The 24,957-nt window shown below is 41.4% G+C and overlaps 1 protein-coding gene across 9 annotated transcripts in view; it reads left to right on the top strand.

The window, feature by feature from the left end:
• Positions 1-18,826, top strand: part of MSANTD4 (Myb/SANT DNA binding domain containing 4 with coiled-coils) — a 44,098-nt gene extending 25,272 nt beyond the window's left edge. For 3 of the 9 annotated variants that reach the window (XM_042457188.1, XM_042457189.1, XM_042457187.1), the window contains 2 exons: positions 12,964-13,452; positions 17,385-18,826. In XM_042457188.1, the coding sequence (XP_042313122.1) occupies positions 12,991-13,452; positions 17,385-17,960 (1,038 nt within the window). In that variant the 5' untranslated portion in view covers positions 12,964-12,990 and the 3' untranslated portion in view covers positions 17,961-18,826. Of the gene's footprint in view, positions 1-4,651; positions 4,869-4,981; positions 5,005-6,693; positions 6,775-12,963; positions 13,453-17,384 lie in introns of those variants that run through there. The other 6 variants (XM_042457182.1, XM_042457180.1, XM_042457186.1 and 3 more) reach the window with 6 other exon arrangements.
• Positions 18,827-24,957: the final 6,131 nt, after the last annotated feature.

Genomic DNA, 24,957 nt, shown 5'->3' with positions numbered 1-24,957 from the left:
TTATCTCTGTAACTCCGGGACATCCTCCCCACCAGAAATGAGGAACTTGGCCCTCAAATTTGTGTCCTTCGTTATTTCTACTTATGATGACGTAGAAGGTTGCCTAACAAATTATTCAGAGGTGGGACCTCCAGTCCCTGGGGGGGGTGTCACACTCGTTCAAACCTTTCTCCAGTCAAGTTCAACCAACCACTTTTAGCAGCTTCAACTTTTGAGCAGTGGAAGACACTCCACACCCCCTATTAACAACTCGCCATCTTGCAGGTTGGTCATGCCTCCTGGTAGTCGGGTGGGTAGTCTTTAGTCGTCCTTCGACTTCTCTCCACCCTGCCTTAACGGTATTATCTTTGTAGAGACAGGCATGCCGTCCATGCTGTGGCCAAAATATGACAGTCGCAGTTTAGTCAGCTAAGTCCTGAACGGGGACAGGCCAAATAAAGCGGCTTCAGTCACTGATTGTGTTTGGTGGTTTGTTGTGGTTTGATATGAATGGGGTTGGTATGAGGTTTTTTTTTGGGTTGGTGTGTGGTTGGGTTTTGGGTTGTGGGAGTTTTTGTTTGGGTATTTTCTGTTTTTGTTGTGGGTGGTTGTGTGGTTTTTGTTTTGTTTGTAGTTTTGTTTTGTTTTGTGTTTGTGTTTTTTGGGTAGTTTGGGGTTTTGGCGTGTTTGTTTTGTTTGTGGTGTGTGTTTGGGTGGAGGGTGGGTTGTGGTGGTTTGTTTAGGGTGGAGGTTGGGTAGTTTTTTTTATTTTTTGAGGTGATGCTGTTTAAATGACACATCTAAAGGCCAGAAGCTGCACAAAAGCTGCGCTTCAGTCCTTAGGGCTGGAGCATGGCTTTGGCGCGCTTCCGGCCTCTTGGGACGTATGCATCATTTATACAGCACACGTCCAAGTGACCCTAAGCAGCTTTATTTTTGGCCTGTCTGTTGGGCCCATTGTTTCCAGGAAAAGATTAGGCTTGATCTGTTCTTTTTGGCCATCCAGCATTATCCTCAGCACTTTTTTTTTCTAGCCATGTGAGTTGATTTTCTCCTTATCCATTTTTCTTCACTGCCCAGCTTTTGTGTCCATACATAGTCATGGGGAATACTGTGGCTTGGAAAATTCTAACTTTAGTGCCCCTTTACAGTGTAGGCTGGTGGTAGCGAACCTATGGCATGAGTGCCAGAGGTGGCACTCAGTGCCCCTCTGTGGGCAAACATGCCATACCCCAGCAGAGGGTTTGCCAGAGTTTGTAAGTAAAGCCATAGGGATGTGGCACTTTGCGATAAATAAGTGGGTTTTGGGTTGCAGTTTGGGCACTCGGCCTCTAAAACATTCACCATCACTGGTGTAGGCTCTTGTCTTGTTCCTTCATGTGCTGCCTCCTATTGCTAGTCGTCTTCTGATTTCTTGACTGCAGTCTCCGTCCTGATCAATGGTTGATCAAGGTATGGGAAATCTTAACATTGTAGTGGGAATGGTCAAGGACGGAGGATTTGGGAAGGGGGGGGGTCCAAGACAAGTGCCACCATTTTGAGAGGCTAAGAGCCTCCCCCGACACAAAAAGAGTGTCGAGCGTTTACCCTCGACACCTTGATGGCACCACTTTAACTTCCGTTATGGCTTCGTGCAAGGAATCTTGGGAACTGTAGTTGAGTCATCTGTCAGGTGCCACACAACAAACACAATCCCAGCATTTCACAAACATGGAGCCAAGTGCAGTTAAAGTGGCATCAAACTGGATTATTTTTTCAGTGCAGATGCAAACGGAGTCCTTCCTCTGAAGGTGTTTACATCAGAATAAATTCAGCTCGATAAAGCAAAGTGCAGCTGCTCAAGCATGAGCGGCAGCCATTCTGTTCATGCTCAGAGACACTCTGCTCATGCTTTGAGACCACTGTATTCCAACATCTGAGCTGATCTACGAACCCAGGCTGCATCCACACATTCATTCCCACTTCCAAGGGATTTTTAATTTCGAGATAGACACACACACACCACCTTTTAATTCCAAGACCTATCTACTATCAATCTGTCTACCATATTTTTAATTCCAAGCCATTTACGTTCCTTTCTTTTTATATAACAAACCCCTTTAAGAGAATCCTATTTTGGGAGAAAGGCAGGGTATAAAATCAATCAATACAAAAATTATAGTGCAATGTCCATCAGTGCATGGCTTTTGCAAGAAGCTTTACCTTTATACATTAAAAAACTATAAAAATCACAGTAGGCTCAGAATGCTACAGAATCAGGAATCATAGAGTTAGAAGAGACCCCAGAAGGCCATCCAGTCCAACCCCATTCTGCCATGCAGGAACTCCCAGTCAAAGCATCCCCAACAAATTATGTAATGGAGGTGTCCCATCTACATTGTAGAAAGATATACTATAGATTAACGCTAGGAAAATCACCACCTTGAGTCTGTATGGGAGAAAGGCGGGCTATAAGAAAATAACAACACAACCAATATCTGGGTATTGTTTTGTGAGACATTTAGGTCTTCTTTGTCAGGGCCATCCAGTCCAACCCCATTCTGCATGCAGGAACTCTCCATCAAAGCATCCCCATTGACATGCTGAAAAAGGGCCAGCTAACTGTACAGTTTTTATACTATTTGTGTTTTAAAAAAGAGAAAAAACAAGGCGGGAAGGAAGCCTCTTGCCTTTTTGCATCACAGACCCTCATCTTTTGTTGTTGGCAAAAATCCAGAAATGACTGTTTTTGAAAACATGAGTCCATTCTCAGGAGAAATGTCCAGAGTGGAGCCTGAGTCTCCTTTCTCTGGACTTCCAAAACCTCAAACTGACCCTGAGAGCATCTGGTCTGACCCACACTCAAGGAAACTTGGAAATCCTGAAGTGTTAGATCAATTACTGAATTATTGAATTATACAAGGCGGCATAGTGGTCTCAGGGTTTTGCTGAAGCTCAGTATGTAGCAGCACAACATTATTTTAAAAATATTGTGCATTAAATTACCTTCATTCTATGTCTATGATATGCATATGAAACATACATGGACCCATCTCCCAGTATAATTCCCATTAGACATACTGTAATATAAATATACCCAAATCTGAAAACTCCAAACTCCAAATACATCTAATCTTCAGCATTGTTGTAAGGGATATTAGTATAGTTATTATTATTATTATTATTATTATTATTATTATTATTCTATTATTGTACATGGATATAAAGCTGAAAGTTAGAAGTCACCTTTTCCTTTTTTCTTCAGTTCTCCCTGAGGAGGAAGGGGGGAGGAGGAGAGGAGTGGAAGCCGGACTCTGAAGGAAACGAAAGCAAGTCATAGGGACTCTCTCTCTCTCGTCTGTCTGTCGTCTCTCTCCCCCTCCCTCTCTTCCTCCTCCCTCCTCCCTCCCCCCTCCATTAAAGCCTGGAGGAGAAAAGGGGAACTTTTGTTTTGTCTTTCCTCGTTCCCTCACCGTGGTTTTAATGGAGGGGAGGGGGGGGAAGGAGCTTGAATGCCCCCAGGGCCTGATAGGGGGGGTCCCGACCCCCCAAAACCCCCCCCCCCCCGCTACGTCCTTGGAATGGTATAAAGTTGAGTCCCCTCCCTGCCCCAAATGCTTCTGTATGGTTTTAAATAATTGTTTTGAACTTGGTTACACGCCTTGAAAGGCAGGATATAAATAAATAATACCAGCATCCTCACAGTTGCTGATGGGTGGCCATCTGGCGAGAGTAAGCTTTTCCATTCCTGCTCTCTCCTCGAGCCTTGGCCACTCACACTTTCCTGGGATCTCCATCTTATCTTTTCATCTCCGAAAGAAGGAGAGTGGATTATGGCGGGAATGAGATGACAATGACTTCTTCTCCTCGTGCTTCGTATTGTTTTTATGTTATTGGGAAAGGCATGATATAAGTTAAAATATAATATAGCTAAACAGCATTATGGGCAGGAATGGGATTAAGGTAATGCTTGTTTTTATTTATTATTATTTAGTGTAATTTTATGATTGGAGGGGGATGGGGGGATTTATTGTATGTTGTGAATTTTATTGCATATTGTACTTTATTTCGTTTTTTTTTTTGTAACCCTTTTGATTCCTCAGGAAAAACCAGGATATGAAGAGACTATATTATTATTATTATTATTCTCTCTCCTACCATGCTTCTGTATGTTTTTAAACCGTGTGTTGATCCGATGTTCACTGTCCTGTATTGGGAGAAAGCCATAAGTTAATAATAATAATAATAATAATATGGATGGGAATGGGATGAAGGTAATATTTTTTTATTATTTTAGTTGTTATTTTTATGATTGGGAGGGGGATTGGGGAATGTTATTGTATATTGTGAATTTTACTGTATTTTATTGTCGTTTGTTTTGTAACCCGCCTTGATTCCTTTTAAAAACAATATAGAGGCATGTGTTTTGTGCCTTTCCCTCACAACCGCCGTTTTTCCACTTTGGAAAACGGTCCCCAGCGCGATCGCGCATGCGCAAAAGGGCGGCAACCTCCCAGCTACGCCTATCAGGCCCCTCCCTTTGGCCATCATCTCTTCTTCCCTTCTCCTCCTCAAGAAGGCGCTAGCGCGTCGGGGAGGGGGGCGTGACCTCTCTGCCTCTCCGTGCCCTGTCTGGGCCAATGAGAACGCGAAGACTCAGTAACAAGCGGCTGCTCCGACCAATAGGAGGAGGAGGAGGAGAAGGAGAGAGGGAAGAGAAAAACAGGCAAGATATAAGGAGAGAGAGGACGTTATAGGCAAAGTTGCGCGAGTTTGGGACCGTTGGGGGGCGGGGAAAAGCCACGTGAACGTCACTGGCCAATGGGAGCGCCGCGTGCATGGGTGAGTGACAGGCGGGCTCGGCGGCGGAAAAAGGAGGGGGTGGGTCAAAAGGCCGGCGTTGGGAGCAGGTGAGTTGCTTTTGCGCGGCTGAAGGGGAAGGAAGGCAGGGAGGGAAGAGGGAAGGGGAGGAGCCGCCGCTGTCATCGTCGCGTCCGCCCGGGTCCTTCCATCCTTCCTCTCCCTCCCCTCACACGCCGCTGTTGGGTTTTCTATTCATTCTTCTTCTCTTCCTTGTAACGGACTCTTTCAAGGGGTTTTGGACTTCAGCTCCCAGAATCCTAGAGTATTGGCCGACATTGCTGAGGCTTCTGGGAGATGGAGTCCAAATCCTCATAGTAAAGGCCACAGTTATATGGGAAATCATGAGTAACATTAGTCACTGCAGTGGTCCCCAAACTACTCTTTTAAAGGATTTTGGACTCCAGCTCCCAGAATCCCAGACCATGGGCCCACACAGCTGAGGCTTCTGGGAGCTGGAGTCCAAAATCTCCCAATAAAGGGGACAGTTATATGGGAATAACCATCCATGAGTGACATAAGTCGCTGCAGTGACTCCCTTTAAGTGGTTTTGGACTTCAGTTCCCAGAGTCCCAGACTATGGCCTGGCATGGCTGAGTCCAAAATCTCTTTAAGGGGCACAGTTTCAGGACCACTGCAGTTTAGCCAGTTCCAGTGCTTAGTCCCAAGGAGGTTTTTGTTGCTTGCTTGTTGTGTGACTTTCCCAAGTCATTGGTGCTTGGGAAGTAATCCTGGGGCTTTCTTGGCAGGTTTCTTCAGAGGTTTGCCCTTGCCATCCTCTGAGGCTAAGAGAGTGTGACTTGCACAAGGTCACACACACACATTGGGTTTACATGGCTCAGCCGGGATTCGAACCCTGAATGCTCAAACCACAACACCACGCGAGCAGAGTGACCGCAAAGGAGGACGAGGCTCAGTAAAATGTAGGGTAGCGACGCCCAAACCCTGGCCTTCCAGGTGTTTTGGACTTCAGGATCCCAGACCATTGGACAAGATGGATGGATCTGAAGTCCAAAACATCTGTGGGGGCCAGAGTTTGGGAACCGCTAATGTAGGGCATTACAAAATAAAAGCTAACAACACTCCTATATGAATATAAATTCGTGCTTAGTCATAATCAAAAGGGAAGGCACTTTGGAATTCCTCCTGGACAGAAGGCTGAAATGCAGGGCATGCCCTGGTAAAAAGGGACATCTGGTCACACTGACCATGAGGATCTTGAGGATGCTGCTATTACATGTGTGGGTGTTTATTTAGTGGATTCATATACAGTCGTCCCTCCATGTATGTGGACTGGGAATCCACAGTCTTGCTTTTCACAGGCGGGATGAACTGCTATCTTTAAAATGAATGCATGCTTCTGTGCACAGCCATGCACATGCTCCATGGGCGCACCCACCATTATTCTCTGTTGGGAGTTGCCATTTTCACAGGGGGTTCAGAACAGATCCCCTGTGAGTTGGGAGGGGCATTTGTACTCTCGTCCCTCCACATTTGTGGGTTTGACCTTTGCCGATTTGATTATTCATTTTATTAATGTGTTCTCTCTAGGAATATCTAGGTCCTCCAGCTCCAGCACTACACTATGGTCAACTTTATCCAAAAGTCACACTGAAGGACCCAGAGATTCCTAGAGAGAACACTCTACTAGACATTTGTAGCTCCTCCAGAGCAATTCTGTGGTCATTGTCTGGTTGACCACAGAGTTTCACTGGATGACCTAGAGATTCCTAGAGAGGAGTTCTCTTGGGTAAAAAATGGTGGTTTTGTTATTTGCGATTTTTCCACATTTCACAAGGGTCCTGTGCCCCTAATCCTAGCAAATGTGGAGGGACGATTGTATTGCATTTTTGTTCTATTTTTGTTTTAAACTAGAGGTCTCAACAGTGGCATGCAGTATTTGGGAAAGAACAAGCGGTACGCCAAGACAGTAACCAACTGGCCCCATGCTTTCAGGTGAGGCTTTTACTGTACAGTTGGGCTGCCCTGCCTCATTCTGCAAAATTTGAGCAGGGTGGTGGTCTGGATTGTGACCTCGGTGTATCCTTCCTGTGTAGCCACTCTAGTTTTGCTTTCTCTTAACAGAGGGGAAAACATGAAAAGACAAAAAGCTAGAATGACTGCACAACTTCAGGTGATTAGCTTCTGAGGTATATACTTGGAGGTATCCCTGATGTTTCTTTGCATAGGTAGTTAGTCCTAGTCCTGGGAAAAGGGCAGGATACAAATAAATAAAATAAATAAATAGTTAGTGGGAAAATATCTGGGGAAACTGAAGCAACTCCTTATGTTATCTTTACATTCTCTTCCTCACTCTCCTATTCTGAATTCATAAACACTTTTAAATAATACTGAAAAATTGAGAGTGCATCAGGGAAAAGTAATGGGCCGATTGTTGCCATACAGAGATAAGTTGTTTTATTTGGGTTTTATTTGAGTTTTTATTTTCCAGAAAAGCAGCTAAGGTGTGATTTTTACTTCCACCTGAAGTGGCCCAACCCCCTCTGTTCTACCACCTGTAGATCTTGTCTCTATGGTTTTATCACCTGTATCGAGAGCCACTGTAGTGTAGTGGTGTTGGACTAGGAGCCTGGGGGGAAGACCACTGAGATCCAAAACACACTGCAGAGACAGCCCAGTTTGAGACCAGTTTAATTCTTCTGGCTCAGTGCTAGGAAATTCTGGGTACTGTAGTTTTGTGAGACATTTGGCTGCCTCTGTCAGAGAGCTCTGGTGCCACAATAAACTACAGTTTCCAGGATTCCCTAGCACTGAGCCAGGAAAGCTCCATCCACCATCATCCAGAGAGGGAGAAAGGGATTCCAGCTCCAACAGGCCTTCCCTGAAAGAAGAGCCCACCCCTCCATCCACCATCATCCAGAGAGGAAGAAAGGCAAGCCATCCAGCCTGGAGGGAGTGAAATGGCAGGCCCAATGCCATCGGGCCTATCCTTAAGAAACAGCCCTCCCTTCAGTCCATCTGCCTTGGTCCAGGCTTCAGAGGGAAAGATGAACTCCAGGACCTGATCCCCTTCCTCACAACCATTCCCTTCTCCTTTTGTGTCTGTCATCTTAGATTGTAAGCCTGAGGGCAGGGAACCGTCTACTTAAAAGATTGGATGTACTGTATAGTGCTGTGTAAATTTACAGTGCTATATAAATAAAGCTTAATAATCATAAAGTTAAAGTGGTGTCAAACTAGATTATTTGTGCAGTGTGTTTTGGACCTGAGTGAATTTGAGAAGTCAGATTCAGAAGAAGGCAATGGCAAAAAATCTCTCTGAGCAAACCTTGCCAAGAGATTTCCATGATAGGGTCACCATAAATTGATAAATACTTGAAGGAAAATGTTCTCAGCTAGCAAGATTGTTCCTGGCATCACACTGGGAATTCATGATTGCTTGAAAGTTAAATCCTGCTGAATTCAGAGACACCTACAGTGGTCCCTCCATATTCGCTGGGGTTTTGGGTGAAGGATCCCTGTGAAAGCGGGGAAAATGCAAATAAAAAAATTCTTTTTTACCAAAAGGAACACCTCTAGGAATCTCCAGCTCCTCCAATGCAACTGTATGGTCAGCATCTACCAGGAGTTGTTCATAGAATCATGCTGGAGGACCTACAAATGCCTAGAGAAGTGTTTTCTCAAAGAACTTCTAGGTTCTCCCGTCAACTTCCAGCAAAATTGCACTGGAGGACTTAGAAATTCCTAGAGAGGACATTTTAATCAAAACCGCAAATAATTAAATATGCAAAAGTCTGAATCTGGAATCCAATCCAGAATTGATCTGTTAATAACACTCTTCCTAAACCAGTGGCAAAAATATGGGATTATCTGACACCATTGCTATCTCCAATAGATTCTCAAAATCTGTATTGACAGCACCAGTTAAGTTCTTTGCACAGTGATCAAGGGGGTATTAAACTGGATTTACAATGGACTGTGAAGATTATGGTTGGCTCATGAAGGAAAGTAGTAGTTGGAAGCAAAAGTAGTAGATGACATTCAGTACTGACAAATGAAGAATGGCATGGGCCAGAAAAAGAACTTGAATTATACAGAATTCAGCTTTCTAAATTGGCCTTTGCTGCTCAAGAACAAAATGTTGCAGTTGCAACTGTTTTGTATGGTTCCTAGTGGTGGCTCTGATACAGCCATCAAAGGGGAAAAAACAATATCAGGAGAGTTTTAATTTTTTTTAAAAAAAAACTTTACATAGATTACATTTGTCCCTCCTGATTCACAGGGGATCCATTTCAGACCACCACTACCACCCCACCCCACCCCACGAATCAGAAAAAATGGAAATACTCAGGTCCCCATTGATTATAATGACTGCATGTGCGCCTCAGGCACAGTCTCCATTTTGTCCCTTCTGGTTTGCCATTTGTGAAGGATCAAAATCATAGACACCAAGTCTGAGAACAGAGAGAGACAAGTGTATTTGCATTTTTGCATCATACTAGTTTTCATTCTCCAAATGGAAGTGTGTTGTCAAAAGTAGGAGTTAAGAAGGTTTCTTACTGTGAAAAGGCTGTGAAGTTGGCTTTTAATTTTAAAACCAGGACCTTAAAAGCAGATTGAAGATCATAATTTATTAATTGTTAAAGAAAAATGTATAGTTTATACTGAGGAATATATTTGACTAAATTTAGATAGAATGGCTGAAATCCACAAGATTTGGCTGAAATCCACAGTATACCTTAACTGAAATAATTTAGTCACACCTAAATCTTTCTGGATAGAGACTTTGCTTTTAAGAAACAATATTTTATCCCTTGAAGTGGGATGTTCTCTACAATTGCTGTAATCAGAAAGTCGAAGGCTTTCATGGCCTGCATCCATAGTTTTTTGTGGGTTTTTCGGGCTATGTGGCCATGTTCCAGAAAAGTTTCTTCCTGACATTTCGCCAGCATCTGTGGCTGGCATCTTCAGAGATATCTCCAGAAACTTTTCTGGAACATGGCCACATAGCCCAAAAAACCCATATAATCAGAAAATTAATATGAGAAATAGCGTACAGTCAGACTTCTGTATCTATGGATTCCTCATCCATGACTTCAACCACCCATGGCTTGAAAATATTTTAAAAATGTATAGATCCCAAAAAGCAAACCTTGATTTTACTATTTTATATCAGGGACATTATTTCACTATGCCATTATATTTAATGGGATTTGAGCATCCACAGACATTGGTATCCATGGGGGTCCTGGAACCAAACCTCAGCAGATACCAAGGGCCCACTGTAGTAATCTTAAAAATTGTGAAAGGTGAGAATATCAGCAGCTGTCAATACAGTCCTTTGAATAAGGTTTACAGAGGTGGAGAAGTAGCTCCTCATACCCATTAAACCTTCTGAAATTATTAACAGCATACTACTACACTGGTGAGGGTGCTCCGTGAAAGGTAGTGCGTGTAGACAAAAGCATAGTGGACAGGTATGCTAAAATTTATTTCAGAAATGTCTAATCAAAGAGTAGTCTGCCAAGGTGAATTACTGCTGCTCTGAATATATCAAGATCCAAATAAATTTTTTTAAAAAAATTTCAGTATGCAAGATAGAAGAATGAATGAGAAGATTGAAGATAAAAGATTAGAAAATAAGGGTTTTATGTTATTTGACAATGTTAGGGATTGGGAAGGAGGGGAGGGGGTGCCTGTAAATTGTTATTGGTTTTTGTTTGTTATTGATACTGTGATTGTTTGTAAACTTATTTGAAAAAAAAAGATTCAAATAAAAAAATTAACATAAACCACTCAACAGCATCCTCCTTGTAGCACTGAAATTTGAACTTGCCCAACATTAGAACTACAGTCGACCCTCCGTTTTTGCGGGGCATCCATTCCGGACACACACCCTGCGCAAAAACGGAGACTAACATATTCAAGCCCCATAGGCTTTAATAGGACACGCCCCCCAGGAGCACATGGAGGGTGCACCGCTGAGGCGTGTCCCATTGAGGATAACAGGTCACCCCTTTGTGAATAATCAAGAACTGGATCTCAAGTGCTCAAGAAAGGAGGGGCAACTGTAATTAGACAACTTGAATATTCAAAATTGTTTTGGAAGGGTTTTGTGGATAGTACAGTGCTCCCTCGGGTTACGAAATTAATTCGTTTCGCCGCCGCTTTCGTAACCCGAAAAGCATTCGCAAGCCGAAATGCCATAGGCGCTAATGGGGAAAAGCCGCGATTTCGTGCGAAAAAGCGCCGAAAAGCACCAAAAATTTTTCGTAACCCGAAATAACCTTCGTAACCCGGAACAATTATTTTCAATGGTTTTTTTTCGTAACCCGGAAATTTCGTAACGTGGGTATTTCGTATCCCGGGGTACCACTGTACTCAACATCAACATCTTGTTATCTAAGCAATACTTAGTATCTAAATTTAAAATTATTTGAAATAAAAGACACATTGATGACTTCAAAGAAATATTGTATCCTCCTGTTGTTTACCCTCAAGTCGATTCCCATTCATGGCAATCCCATGACACCCTTTCTTCAACCTTTCTCCTCAGGTCCTGCAGGCTCAGGATCGTGGTCTCCATGATGGTGTTTATCCATCTGGTCTTCCTTTCTGTCCCCTGCCCTCTACCTTTCCTAGCATTATTGTCTTTCTAGTGAATCCTGCCTTCTCATGGTGTGGGCAAAGTACAACAGCCTCAGAGAGTTCTGGCCTAACCTGTTCCACAATCCATTTGTTCCACAATCTTTTGGGTTCTCTATGGTATCCTCAGCTCTGTTCTCCACCATTGCATCTCAAAAGAGTTAATTTTCCTATCAGTTTTCTTCACTGTCCAACTCTTACATTGCATGTCGATGGGGAATACTATGGCTTGGATGATCCTAACTTCATCAGTTGTCTATCTTTGCACTTTAGGATCTCGTCCAGTTCTTTCATAACTGCCTTCCCTGTCCAAGTCTTCTTCTGATCTCATAACAGAGTTTCTCCCTATAAACCTAAATAAATTTTTTAAATATCAATGAATTGAACTGCAACAGTGATACGCCATTGGACTGTCTCTGAAACAATATTCTCTATTTGCCAAGACACGGATTTTTAATATTGGGTCTTACAATAGGCCATTTTCTTAACCCATTGTATCTGCCATCTTTATTCCTTTTTTCTTTTTCAACCTCAAGCTTTTCTGTACCTTTGTAACAAATATTTTCATCATTGTTTGTATATAGTTGATTTATACTTTACTAAATAAGGTATTAAAAAAAACCACATACAAGAACTCACTGTCTCCCATTACCTGATGCATAACTTGGCAGGGGAAGGGACAAGAGCAAGTTGTGATGAGAGGGAGGGTGAAACTGTTTTGCATCCTGGCCTGGTAAAGCAGCTGTCACAGTTCCTTCCCTATATTTGGTGATACTGCCTCAAGCCCTGCTTGGAATCTCATTCAAATTTTGTGGCTTTCCCTCGCTCTCCTGTGCAGCCTCCAGTTTGAGAAAGATTGGAATTCAAAGTTAATCATCTCATGGTGTCTCTTCAAAAAGAAAAGAAAAAAGTTGCTGCCTTGTCATGCTCTTCTCCTCAGGGAAGGGGCCAGTGCAGCCACATTCTCTACACTTTCATCACTTGGGAATGATTCAGCCCAAATTGGATACCTCCCAGCTGTTGGCTTTTCCCCATTGTTCAATGTAAAGTCTGTTATGCCACCTTTTTTGCATGGCATCAGTCTCATCTTATCTTGGTTCAAAAGGAACCTTTTCATTTTGTATAGTCCTGGATTTCCTCAGACTGTCCCCCAGTGTCTAAGAAATCTAAAGTACTCTTTCCTGCAACATTGTCTTACTCATGCTTTGAGATCTTGAACTTTACCTGTCTAGTTGACCTTCCACATGGAGATAGGTAGCATATGATAGATGTTATTTTACTTTTTGAAAATTATGTTGGATCCTCAGTGAAATTAAGGATGTTTTAATTCATAATTATTTAATTCAGCTTATTGGGATAAAATGCATTCTGAAACAAATAACATGTTATTTATTTTTAGGTTATTTAAAGGGAGAAAGCAAATAAGCTGAAGGAACTGATGCACAGAAGTAAACTGAATTCAGGATCATTTTGAAGGAACAAGATACTAACCCTTTTTTCTTTTTCCTTCTTTTTCTTTTTTCTTTTGTTATGCTGCAGATAGAAATACGTTGAAAGCTGGAAAAGATGAAACAACTAAAAAGAAAAAGAAAAAGCAATTTTAGTGTTCAGGAAACTCAAACACTACTTAAAGAAATCCGAAAAAGAAGAGAAGTCCTTTTTTCCAAACAACTAAATACAACCATTAATGAGATGAAGCGAAAGGCTTGGGAGGAAATAGCAGAATGTGTGAATGCTGTTGGTGAAGGAGAGCAAAGGACAGGGACAGAAGTCAAAAGACGATACCTTGATTGGAGAGCCCTCATGAAACGGAAGCGATTGAACGCCAACATCAAGTTGGTGGGTGCTGGCTTTCACCTTCCTTCATCTGATTTGGATGACTCTCTCAATGAAGATATTGATGAAAAAATGGGATTTCCGTGTGAATCTGGATTTGAGTGGCAGAATATCACAGACTTCAGAGAAGCAGGTGGATCATTAACTGAGGTCAAAGTGGAAGAAGAAGAGGAGGATCCACAGAGTTTTGAAGTGGGTAGTTCCAGTGCAGTAGGTGTATATTAGCTATGTAGGAATTCTCACAAACCTTTTCAATTAAATTGCAGTTTAAATTCCAGTTTTTAGTAACAGGTCACATGCATTTTGTTAGATGGGAAACCTATCTTCATTATTCTGTCTATGCATATATAATTTAGATAAAAAGTCTACATAACGAATATGATCTTAGTTTCTTTTCCACAGCTATAGATTTTTCTTTTCCAGAAGCTGACAAAATCCCTAGCTTGTGAACCTTGTTTCAGAAGCGATACAAGTTACAATTGGACTGCTGATTAGGATTGTACTTGTAGGTAGAAATTACATTTTAGTGTGCATTTATTTATTTTTATTTTTAATTAGAATTTTCTTATTTTGCATTATGTTTAGCTTCATATTATATTGTCGATGCAGATTAAAATTGTGAGTAAATTTCTGCCACAGGTTAGAGGAATCTGGATTCTTAGTACATTGTCAGATTTAGCAAGTGTATTACTTTCTTCTACTTCTTCTTTCCTTATATCCCCTTGGATTCTACTTTTAGCTGGTAGTCTGTAATGTCTCTGAGTAAGAAGGTAGCTTGATAGATAACTCAGTAAGCTTTTCATCATACTCCTGAATGAATCATAGGATAAAACAAATAAATATGGAGTCATAGAATCTTAAGAGTTGGAAGGCCACCAAGGCCATCTAATCCAATCCCTAGCATGCAGGAATACACAACTACAGCACTCCTGAAAGATGCCTATCCAACCTCTATGTAAAGACCTCCAAAGATGGAGAGTCAACCAACATGTAATTTTTCCACTGTCAAACAGCTTTGATATTTTAAAAAAAGTTCTTCCTGATGTTTAGATAGCATTTCTATCTCTCTCATTTTGTAAATTGAATCTATTGGTTCCTGTTCTCATCTAGTCCCTGGAACAACAGAAAACAAGCCCACTCCATTTTCTACATAACATTCCTTCTGATATGGGTACCCCCATTTTTCTCTTCTCCAACCTAAATGTCCCCAGCTCCCCAAGTCATTCCTCATAAGGTTTTGTTTCCAGACCTTTGATAATCTTGGTCACCCTTCTCTGGACACATTACAACTTGTTGATATTCTTCTTGAACTGTAATACCCAGAACTGGACAAAGTATTCCAGGTGAGGTGTAACCAAGGCAGAATAGAGTGACACTGATGCTACCCTTGATATGTGCATGAAATCCTATTGCATTGTCTTTTTGACTGCTGCAGCACACTGTTACTGTTTAGCTTGTGGTGTACTAAGACCTCTAGATCCTTTTCACATGTACTGCTTTCAAGCCAGGTGTCAACTATCCTATATCTGTAGCCTTTAATTATTCTTGCCTAGAGGTAGTTCCTTACATTAATCTCTCTTGAAATTCATTGTGTTAGTTTTTGCCCAGCTGTCTAGTCTATTAAGGTCATTTTGAATTCTGTTCCAGTCCTCTGGCATATAATAATAATAATAATAATAATAATAATAATAATAATAGGTTTTATTTATATACCGCCCAATCACTGGGAATCCGAGCAGTTTACAATAGAGGGAATAACAGACAGTTCCCTGCCCACAGGCTTACAGTCTAAAAGACACGACACAAAAGGAGAAGGGAATGGTGAGGGGAGGAGGGAATCAGGTCCAGCATTCTTCTCTCCCTCTGAGGCCTGGACCAAGGCAGATGGACCGGAGGGAGGGCTCTTCTTCTTCAGGCTAGCCCCTGATGGTACTGGGCTTAACATATGCTCTTAACCCTCTCCCCCCCCCCCCCCCCTTTTTCATCATCTATTTATAAAACCATTAAACAACACTGTGAACCGCCCTGATCTATGGAAGGGCGGTATAAAAATAATAAATTTATTATTATTATTATTATTAACACTGGGCCCAAGACAGAACCCTGAGACACTCCACTAGTCACTTCTCACACGGAGATCTTACAGCTACTGAAAACTGTTGCCTACCTTTCCTTTCTGGCCCTCCTCAAGTAATAACACAGACCTGCAATAAAGAAAAACTTTTTTCAGTATTGTAGTTGATGTGATGTATTTTTGGGTGTTGAATTCTAAAATTTACATTACCATACACACACAAGTCTTTCACAATTTTGATATTTTTATCAATTCACTTGTGACTCAGCTTTCATTAAGTGTGGGCACTGATGTTCCAGTATAATTTCTTTAAGTGCTTTTGAACAGATTTTTGTGTTTCATATCAGTGAATTAAAGTGAAAGTTTATTAGAAGAGTTTAACCATTTTCCTACTCTTCACAGGATAATTCTTTGGCAGGATCATTTAATTCAGTCAAGTATTATAACATAGAAACGTCAGGTGAAAAAACAATAATTGATGGAGTAAATCTGAGGTCATTTTTAGGTTTAGAATGCCAAATTCCTATAAAACCCGCATACATTTAAAAAAAGTTGTTATGCCTGTAAATTACTTAAGGAGATACAGAATTACCTTTAAATCTCTTTTGTGGAATGGTGAGATATAAATCAATTTTTTAAAAAATGCTCTGTGATTGTTTCTCCATTTAAATAGCAACCAAGGACAGGCACAGGGAAACTTGCAATGTGATGGTGCCTTATCATAGATTTTAGTGTGGCATGAGTCTGTTTGTTTCTTTGGGCTTCATCACAAGGGAGGCAAGCCTCCTTCTCCCATGTATAAAGCACATTTAATCCTGAAAATATCCCGCAAGAGCAGAATGATTTACAGACAACACTTCCCAACATTGCCATTATTCCACAGTAAATCCGTGAATAAAGTGGCAAAATCCTGCCGCTTTTTATTCACAAGAAAATCCCGAAAATAAAAAGCTGCGGAATTTTGCCACTTTATTCAGGGGATAATGGCGATGCCAGGGATATCATCTGAAAATGATCCTGCTTTTGCAGGATATTTTCTGAATTAAATGTGCTTTATTCATAGGATTGCCTCCAGTGTGATGAAGTCCTAAGTTTGTTTTCCAGTAGCCTCATACCACCTGCTGTCAGCATCAGATATTAAATTGTGCCTTCTATGTAAATATATTACACAAATTTGAAGTCTATCAGTGTAGCAGCTACTATTATTCTAAGTAAAATACAGTAGCAGCACTGAGGTATGTATCCTAACTAACTGATGTATGTATCCTACCATATATACTCTACTATAAGTCGAAAAATTTATGCCCCAAAATGAACTCCAAAATCATGGGTAGACTTATGTATGGGGCAATGTGTTAATGCTAATAAATTTCTTGAAAGAAAAAGTGCCCACCTTTCTCTGTAGACTTGTAATGGCTCCCTGTTTGAAGCCCCGGTACCTGCTCTCCTCTCTGTGTGTGTGTGTGTGTGTGTTTCCCTCTCAGCCTTCCCACGCAGCCAGAGCTAACAAGCTGCTGCTGAGGAAAGGAACACACAGAAAGCATGCCCTGGCTTGTACCCTGTTTTGCCTGGAAGTCCTGAGGGTGAAGGACAGAGAGAGAGAAAGATCTGTCCTCCTTTTTGCAAGCTATGAGCCTTGGGAGTCCTGGGAGTGACAAGCAGAGAGACAGTGGGGTCTGTCCTCCTTTTCACAAGCCATGAGCCTTGGAGATGTTTCTGGTAAGGGGAAGAGTGTGTGTGTGCGTGTGTGTGTGCGTGCGCGCATGCGCACACGCACTGAGGTTTGTTTCTCCTTTTCCATGCCGAGACTGATGCTTGGGAGAGGTCCAGAGAGGGAGATATAGGGAGGGAAGTGGTGCTTTGTTTCCCCCCCTTTAGATTTTTTGTAACATCCTCCAGTGTTTGCCCCTCGACTTATCCATGGGTCATATCAAAATCCATGATTTTGGATCCAAAAACTGCCCTCGACTTATACATGAGGTCGATTTATACATGAGTATATACGGTATATAACATGGAGCAACATTAAATTTCTGGTTGATTTTCTTAGTTTCCTATTGAGGAAGAAGAAGAGATTTTGTCCTCAGTGTTGCCAGATTCCAAAAAGGAAAGTGACCTCCCTGATTTCACCCATATAGAAGAATTTGGAAATCTAAGCTCCGCTCAGGCTAGGCTGGCTTACGAAGATTCTCATTTGCTAATCAGCCTGGAGAAGCAGAAGCTAGAATTGGAGAAACAACGTCTGAATATTGAAGCAGAACGTCTGCAAGTTGAGAAAGAACGCTTGCAGATTGAAAAAGAGCGGTTGCGGCACATTGACCTGGAGCATGAGAGGCTTCAGCTGGAAAAGGAGCGGTTACAAATAGAGCGGGAGAAACTAAGGCTTGAGGCTTTGCATGCTGAAAAATCTGTGCCAGAGAATGATTCCAGCCAGTCTGAAAAATCCATTCCGCAGCCTTTGGATCTTGAAACGGAAAAACTGAAAATTGAAAAGGAGCGTTTGCAGCTTGAGAAGGAGAGGCTGCAGTTCTTGAAGTTTGAGTCAGAGAAGTTGCAAATTGAAAAAGAGCGTTTGCAAGTGGAGAAAGAACGTCTTCGAATTCAGCGGGAAGGGCACTCGCAATGAACTGAGGAAACCAGAATTAACAATGCTGTGCTTTGTTGTTTGTATTTCTTTTTTAGGGTAGCTTGGTTTCAGTAAAAAATATTGAATAGTGTGGTCTTCAAAACATTTCACCAACAGAAAACTCTGTTTTACATTGCTTCAAAACTGTGATGCTTTAACCTTGACAGTACCTCTTTTATTTTTTTGTCAGAATTGAACATTAATGTGTTCAGGTTTTAAAAGAAGCTGAGAAATGGTGCTCAGTAATTCACTGTGCCTGTATAAATGGAGCTTATGTGTGAAATTACATTTCAGTGTAAGAGAAGAAGTGTTAATATCCTCTTGCATTCTCTGTTGTATAGCTTTATGTCCACATTAAGAATCACAGCTTAGTTGTATTTTGTCATTTTAAGTGTGTTATTCTAAATCCATAGGCGCCTTCAACATAAATTTGCATTTGATCTGAAGGAATTAGATTAAAGCTAGGCCTTACTGATTTCATGGTGTTAACACTAAAAGTAATGCCTTTCAATATGAGGCATGTTCTTGTCAAGAGGAAACTTGGAAGATGGGACTTTGAGGGTCACAGTAGTTTTCCTACTCAGTATGTTTGCCTGTAGAAAAAGAGTAAATGAAGCTTTATGTATGAAAACAGATTTCACAATTTGTTTCTCAGCCAGACCTTAAAACCTCTGGCTTTTGTAGAAAATTTTGTGACTCACTTTGACATATGTTTGAGTAGAAATTTATCTTGTGGAATTTACATAGATTATTTGTACATGTCAGTTTATTTATATCACTATGTAATTACTTTTATTTTGCAAATAAAGTGTTATTTTTTATTACTGAAATAAATACAGCTCTACAGTGGGAGGAAAACTATGTTATTGCAGATTAATTTATTCTCTGTTAACAAAATCATTTTTAATTAAAGAATCAAAGTTCTGAGTTGTATCAATAGTATAAAAGTTAATATGCTTCATCTGACTGATGCCTGGCCAGTACCAATATATTGGCAACTTGCATTTCTGATGTTTCAGAAGCTGGTTGTATGGTTGAGAATATGAGGCATGGAACAGAGTTATTGGGGTTTGTTATCATACCCTCCACCTCTCCCTTTTTTCAAATAGACATTGGCTGTGCTGGTGGAGACCTCTAATGCTCCCCTTCCACCTTTTAGAGAAATGGGTTTCAGTGCTCTTTGCTGCCATATGAGCAGTCTTTGGTCAGAGACTGCAACTGTTGATTGTCTTAAATGTCAGTGTACTCATTAGATACACTTTCATCTCTTATGTGACCAGACTCTGGAAAACTGCCTGGTTTGTCCCATTTTTCTCTCTTAATTGTACTATTCAATCATTAGTCAGTTGGTTCATAAGGCAGAAAGTAGAGTTGCCAATTCATTTCATGCTGTGTAATGCAATACTTGTAGGTTGGTAATTACATTATACCAGACTTATGATCCATCCTTAGATAGCTTACTCTTGATGGATGGCACCATCAAGGAGTGCAGAAGAGCTAGAATGAGGAGGGGGAAAGAATAAAAATTTAATTTAGCTCTTTTGTCCGTTTGGTAGTTTGAATGCAACTTTTCAGCGAGCTAGTTATCTTGTGGAGATACGATAAGATTAAGGGAAGGAGAACTACCGGAGTTACAAGCCTTGCAGGTTAATTTTAGCTGTTTCGAAGTTGTGGTTTGGAAAACAGTTCTCTTGGGTGATCATTTTCACAAGCGACAGAGAAGCTTTTAGCATTTTAATAAAATCCATTTATTATGGCAACACTTTTCATTCTGTTGCCAACAAACCATGTACTGTGGACCATCATAAATTTGCAATATGATTTCAACAGCATTTGGGAGTGTTACTCATAACTTAAGCAAATTGTAGCAGCTCCATATCTGTGTCCCTTTGGTGGAGATTTCAGAAAATTGATACCTATGACTACTGAAAGGCCAGATTCAAGCTGCAGCATACGGTTGCCATGGCCCCGACCTGGCACTAAAAGGGGTGGCCTGTACAGACCCATACTATGCAAATTCATACATGTTTTTTATTATGTGCAAATTTGCTTGTAATTATTTGTAGCAGAAACAAAACACTTAACTGTTCAGAAAAAAAAAAAGGTCTGTTGGGGACCTATTGGGGTCTGAATGGTTTCCAACTAGAATTAAGCAGAGCTATTTCTGGGGGGAACAGATGGGCAGAGAATAGCTAAGTTCTTTATTGATCATATATCATTGTACAGTACACATGGAAATATGAGGCCTGAGAACTGTGATGGTGTATAAAATTTCATGCCCATTTTTTTTTTAAAAAAAAATAGATGTCCAGATAGAAAGCATCAACATGTTCAAACTTTTTCTCTCTGATGAAAAATAAATCACCCTGCAGAACCGAGCAGAGATTTTATATTTTCTGCTATTGAATATCTTAGGATGCCCTGGGGCGTATACTGTTGTTTAGCTTCCAAAAGGCCTTGAGGAGCTGACAGCAGAAATATTCTTACCTGCAGAATTTAGACAACCTGCTTTTTCCAAGCCCAAGAAAATACAGGGGAGATTCACATCTCAGCTGGACACTGGATACTATGAGTTAAGAAGCTGTTGAATCAACACAGTTTTGAATGGGAGTGGTCATACAATTTCCAAGCCAGTTTCTAGTAACATAGACAATCCCACTGCGTATTTCTGGTGTGTGAGTTGGCAACTTTCCAAGTACAGAAGGGACAATTATAGCTCCAAAGGTACAGTACTTTTGTATTCATATTAATATATATTAAGTTAATAGATCTCTGATTATTTTGTGGGGGGCAAGGGGACTGGCTCTCGCACACAAAAAAGATCTTGGCTGACATTCTACTTCAGGCTTATTCCTTTATGTTTTACCTCAGACTTATGTAAATGGCCTTATGTATGTTGAAAGCCCATATTCACCTAGGAACTGTCCGTTGCTCAATGGTAGCCATTGGAGTAACTGATGAGCCATGGCCCAATGTGAAATGGCCATTCATGCACATTGAGGCAGTTCAAAGTGGAAGTTGGGACAATGACTTGGAAGTGCTGGAGCACAATGGAAGCATCCAGTGGACATCTCTTCAAATCAGCTACTCCTTGGCAATCTGTACCTGTATTTTCAACAAGACCTATGTTAAACTACTTTCATTATGATCACACACCTCCCCTGTTTGAGTTTGGTCTACTCCATACCATGTGTAGAAACCAGGCTACATCTTACACCTGTGTGGGAAACTGTCTGAAAATATGCTAAATAAATCCTCCATTTTCCTGCAGTAACATCAACAAGCAAATTTTTCAAATTTTCCCACTGCTGTCTGTAGCAGCCAGTGAGAGACAAAGGAGAAACACACAGTAGGGACATACTGGAGGTGAGAGCCTGAATCCTATTGCTAGTAAGCACTGAAACAATGGGATTTACCTATGTGGTGACTCAACATTTAACAGTTGATTTAATGGCCTATTCTAGTTGGGACTAATTGTCATGATTTTGGCCAAGGAATCTGAAACCTTGTAATGGAATAAGTGAAAAAATTGTAACAGAGTAAAGCATTCTTGTGGTAGTTATGTGCAGTGGATTACTCTGAGTGACATTTATATTACCCTAAGACCAAGTCCCCAATCGCCCCTCATATTTGGTATCAATTTAGTATTAAAAGGGATGCCGTAGTGAGTGACCTAGAAAGGTGATCCCAAGGCAGAAACCCAGCCATACCATATTTAGAAATCTGGTTGGCTCTAGCAAGGGAGTAAACAAGGTTCCCACCACAAGGATCATAGAATCATAGAAGAGACCACAATGCCTATCCAATCCAACCCCCTGCCATGAAGGAACTCTCAATCAAAGCATCCCCGACAGATGGCCATCCAGCCTCTGCTTGAAGACCTCCAAGGAAGGAGACTCCACTACACTCTGAGGGAGTGTGTTCCACTGTCGGACAGCCCTTACTCTCAGGAAGTTCCTCCTAATGTTGAGGTGAAATCTCTTTTCCTGCACCTTGTATCCATTGCTCTGGGTCCTAGTCTCTGCAGCAGCAGAAAACAAGCTTGCTCCCTCCTCAATATGACATCCCTTCAAATATTTAAACAGGGCTATCATATCACCTCTTAACCTTCTTTTCTCCAGGCTAAACATCCCCAGCTCCCTGAATCGTTCCTCATAGGGCAAGGTTTCCAGACCTTTCACCATTTTAGTCGCCCTCCTTTGGACACGCTCCAGTTTCTCAATGTCCTTTTTGAACTGTGGTGCCCAGAACTGGACACAGTATTCCAGGTGGGGCCTGACCAGAACAGAATACAGTGGCACTATTCCCTTGATCTAGACACTATACTTTTATTGATGCAGCCTAAAATCGCATTGGCCTTGTTAGCTGCCGCATCGCACTGTTGACTCATGTTCAACTTATGGTCTACTTGGACTCCCAGATCCCTTTCACACATAGTTTCATTCAGCCAGGTGTCCCCCATCCTATATCTGTGCTTTTTATTTTTCCGCTCTAATTGCAATACCTTACATTTCTCTGTGTTGAATTTCATTTTGTTAGCTGTGGCCCAGTTTTCTAGTCTGTTCAGGTCATTTTGAATTTTGATTCTGTCCTCTGGAGTATTAGCTATTCCTCCTAATTTGGTGTCATCTGCAAATTTGATAAGTGTGCCCCCAATTCTGTCATCCAAGTCATTGATAAAGATATTGAATAGCACTGGGCCCAGGACAGAGCCCTGTGGGACCCCACTGGTCACTTCTCTCCAGGATGAAAAGGAGCCATTGTTGAGCACCCTTTGGATTTGGCCAGTCAACCAATTACAAATCCATGTAACAGTTGCCTTGTCTAGCCCACATTTTGCAAGCTTGTTTGCAAGAATGTCATGGGAAACCTCGTCAAAGGCTTTACCGAAATCAAGATATACTATATCCACAGCATTCCCTCCATCTACCAAGCTGGTAATGTTATTAAAGAAAGAGATCAGATTTCTCTGGCATGACTTGTTTCTCTGAAATGCATGTTGACTTTTTGTGATTATGGAATTACCATCTAGATGTTCACAGACTCTGTTTAATGGTCTGCTCTAGAATCTTTTCTGATATTGATGTCAGACTAACTGGACGATAACTGTTGGGATCCTCTTTTTTCCCTTTTTGAAGATGGGGACGTTTGCCCTCCTCCAGTCTCCTGGGACTTCTTCTGTTCTCCAGGAGTTTTCAAGATTATTGCCAATGGCTCTGATATTACATTAGCCAGTTCTTTTAATACCCTTAATACTCTTTACTTATTCTGTGCTGAAATTTCCCTATTTTGTCCTCTGCTCCATTATCCACAGGTTGAGCACCTTTTGCCTTTTCTGAGAAGACTGAGGCAAAGAAGGTGTTTAGTAATTCTGCCTTTTCTCTGTCCCCTGTTAGCATTTTGCCATCTTCTCCATTCAGTGGCCCTACCATTTCCTTCTTCTTCCTTTTGCTGCAGACATATCCAAAAAAAGCCCTTTTTATTGTTTTTAACCTCTCTAGCAAGCCTGAGTTTATTCTGTGCTTTAGCTTTTCTGACTTTACCCCTACACATGTCTGCTATTTCTTTGAATTCCTTTTTCGTGATTTCCCCCTTTTCCCATTTCCTATACATATTCTGTTTCAAACTTAGCTCCGTTGAAAGTTCCTTAGTTATCCATCCTGGTTTCTTGGGACATTTCCCATTTTTCTTTCTCACTGGAACTGTTTGAAACTGTGCCTTCAGTATCTCCCTTTTGAGAAACTCCCATCCATCCTGAACTCCCTTATCTTTTAGTATTGCTGACCATAGGATCACCCTCAATACTTCTCTAAGTTTACTGAAATCCACTCTCCTAAAGTCTAGAATGTGTGTCTGACTATGCCTGCCTTCTCCTTTCGAATGTATAACAAACTCCAGGAGAACGTGGTCACTTCCACCTAATGATCCCACCACTTGCACCCGATTAACCAAGTCATCCTTGTTGGTTAGAATCAGATCCAAAATAGCTAACCCCCTTGTTGCCTCATCCACCTTTTGGACAATGAAATTGTCTTCGAGGCAAGTAAGGAATTTGCTAGACTTTGAGGATTTTGCTGAGTTTGAATTCCAGCAAATATCAGGATAGTTGAAGTCGCCCATCACTACTACATCTCTCCTTTGTGACTGTGTAGTCATCTGTTCTAGAAAGGCATCATCCAATTCCTCCATCAGACTTGGGGGTCTGTAGTAGACTCCCACCATAACATCCTTGTTGTTTCCCTCCTCTTTAATTTTTATCCAGATGCTCTCCACCTGGCTGCCAGTGGCATTAACATAATCCCTTTTTTCTATGGAGGGCAATGATGGGATTCTGGCCAAGGGAGATGGTTGTCCATACACTAGCAAAGGGCACTTCTCCAGCAGCAAGGGGTTTTCTTTTGTCTGGGATATTCACACCAATCGTCTGAACATTTACTACATCTCCCAACCATTCTTATCCTCTGGAAAACCATTTAGAAGTGAGTTAATCTATTCATTCCTTGATCACTACCTCAAGACTTGCTTTTTGGTATATATACCACCACCTAGACCAGTGATTCCCAGTGGTAGCGCCCCCCCCCCCCCGTGAGTGGTGAAAGGATCCAGGGGGGCAGTGAGGTGGAAAGGGAGCAGGAACTGTACAGAGTGAGAGAACCCAGTTGCACTGAAGGAGAAGAAAGACTGACATGTATCCCCTTCACCTACTACTATTTTCTGCCTGACTAGAAGTATATGTCAACCCCCAGTGACTGAAGAATTGCTCTTTCATACTGAGCAATGAAGAAATCATATTGTTCCACAAATGTCTGTTGTGTGGGCATAACCCAGACTTCCTTTAAGCCACAGATCTGCTGGTGTTAAGGAGAGAACCTAGCACAAATGAAAACCAAAAATGGTAGTGAATGCTCATACAATGAGCAGGGACATCAGCTGCACTCAGCACATTTTGCTTAGATATGCAGCCTTCTTCTCTATAGTGAGTGTAAGAGAAGGTGTT

Source organism: Sceloporus undulatus, chromosome 3, assembly GCF_019175285.1.
Source record: "Sceloporus undulatus isolate JIND9_A2432 ecotype Alabama chromosome 3, SceUnd_v1.1, whole genome shotgun sequence".
Taxonomy (NCBI): domain Eukaryota; kingdom Metazoa; phylum Chordata; class Lepidosauria; order Squamata; family Phrynosomatidae; genus Sceloporus; species Sceloporus undulatus.
Note: the sequence above shows the minus strand (reverse complement) of the source record. Positions and strands in the feature narration are given on the sequence as shown.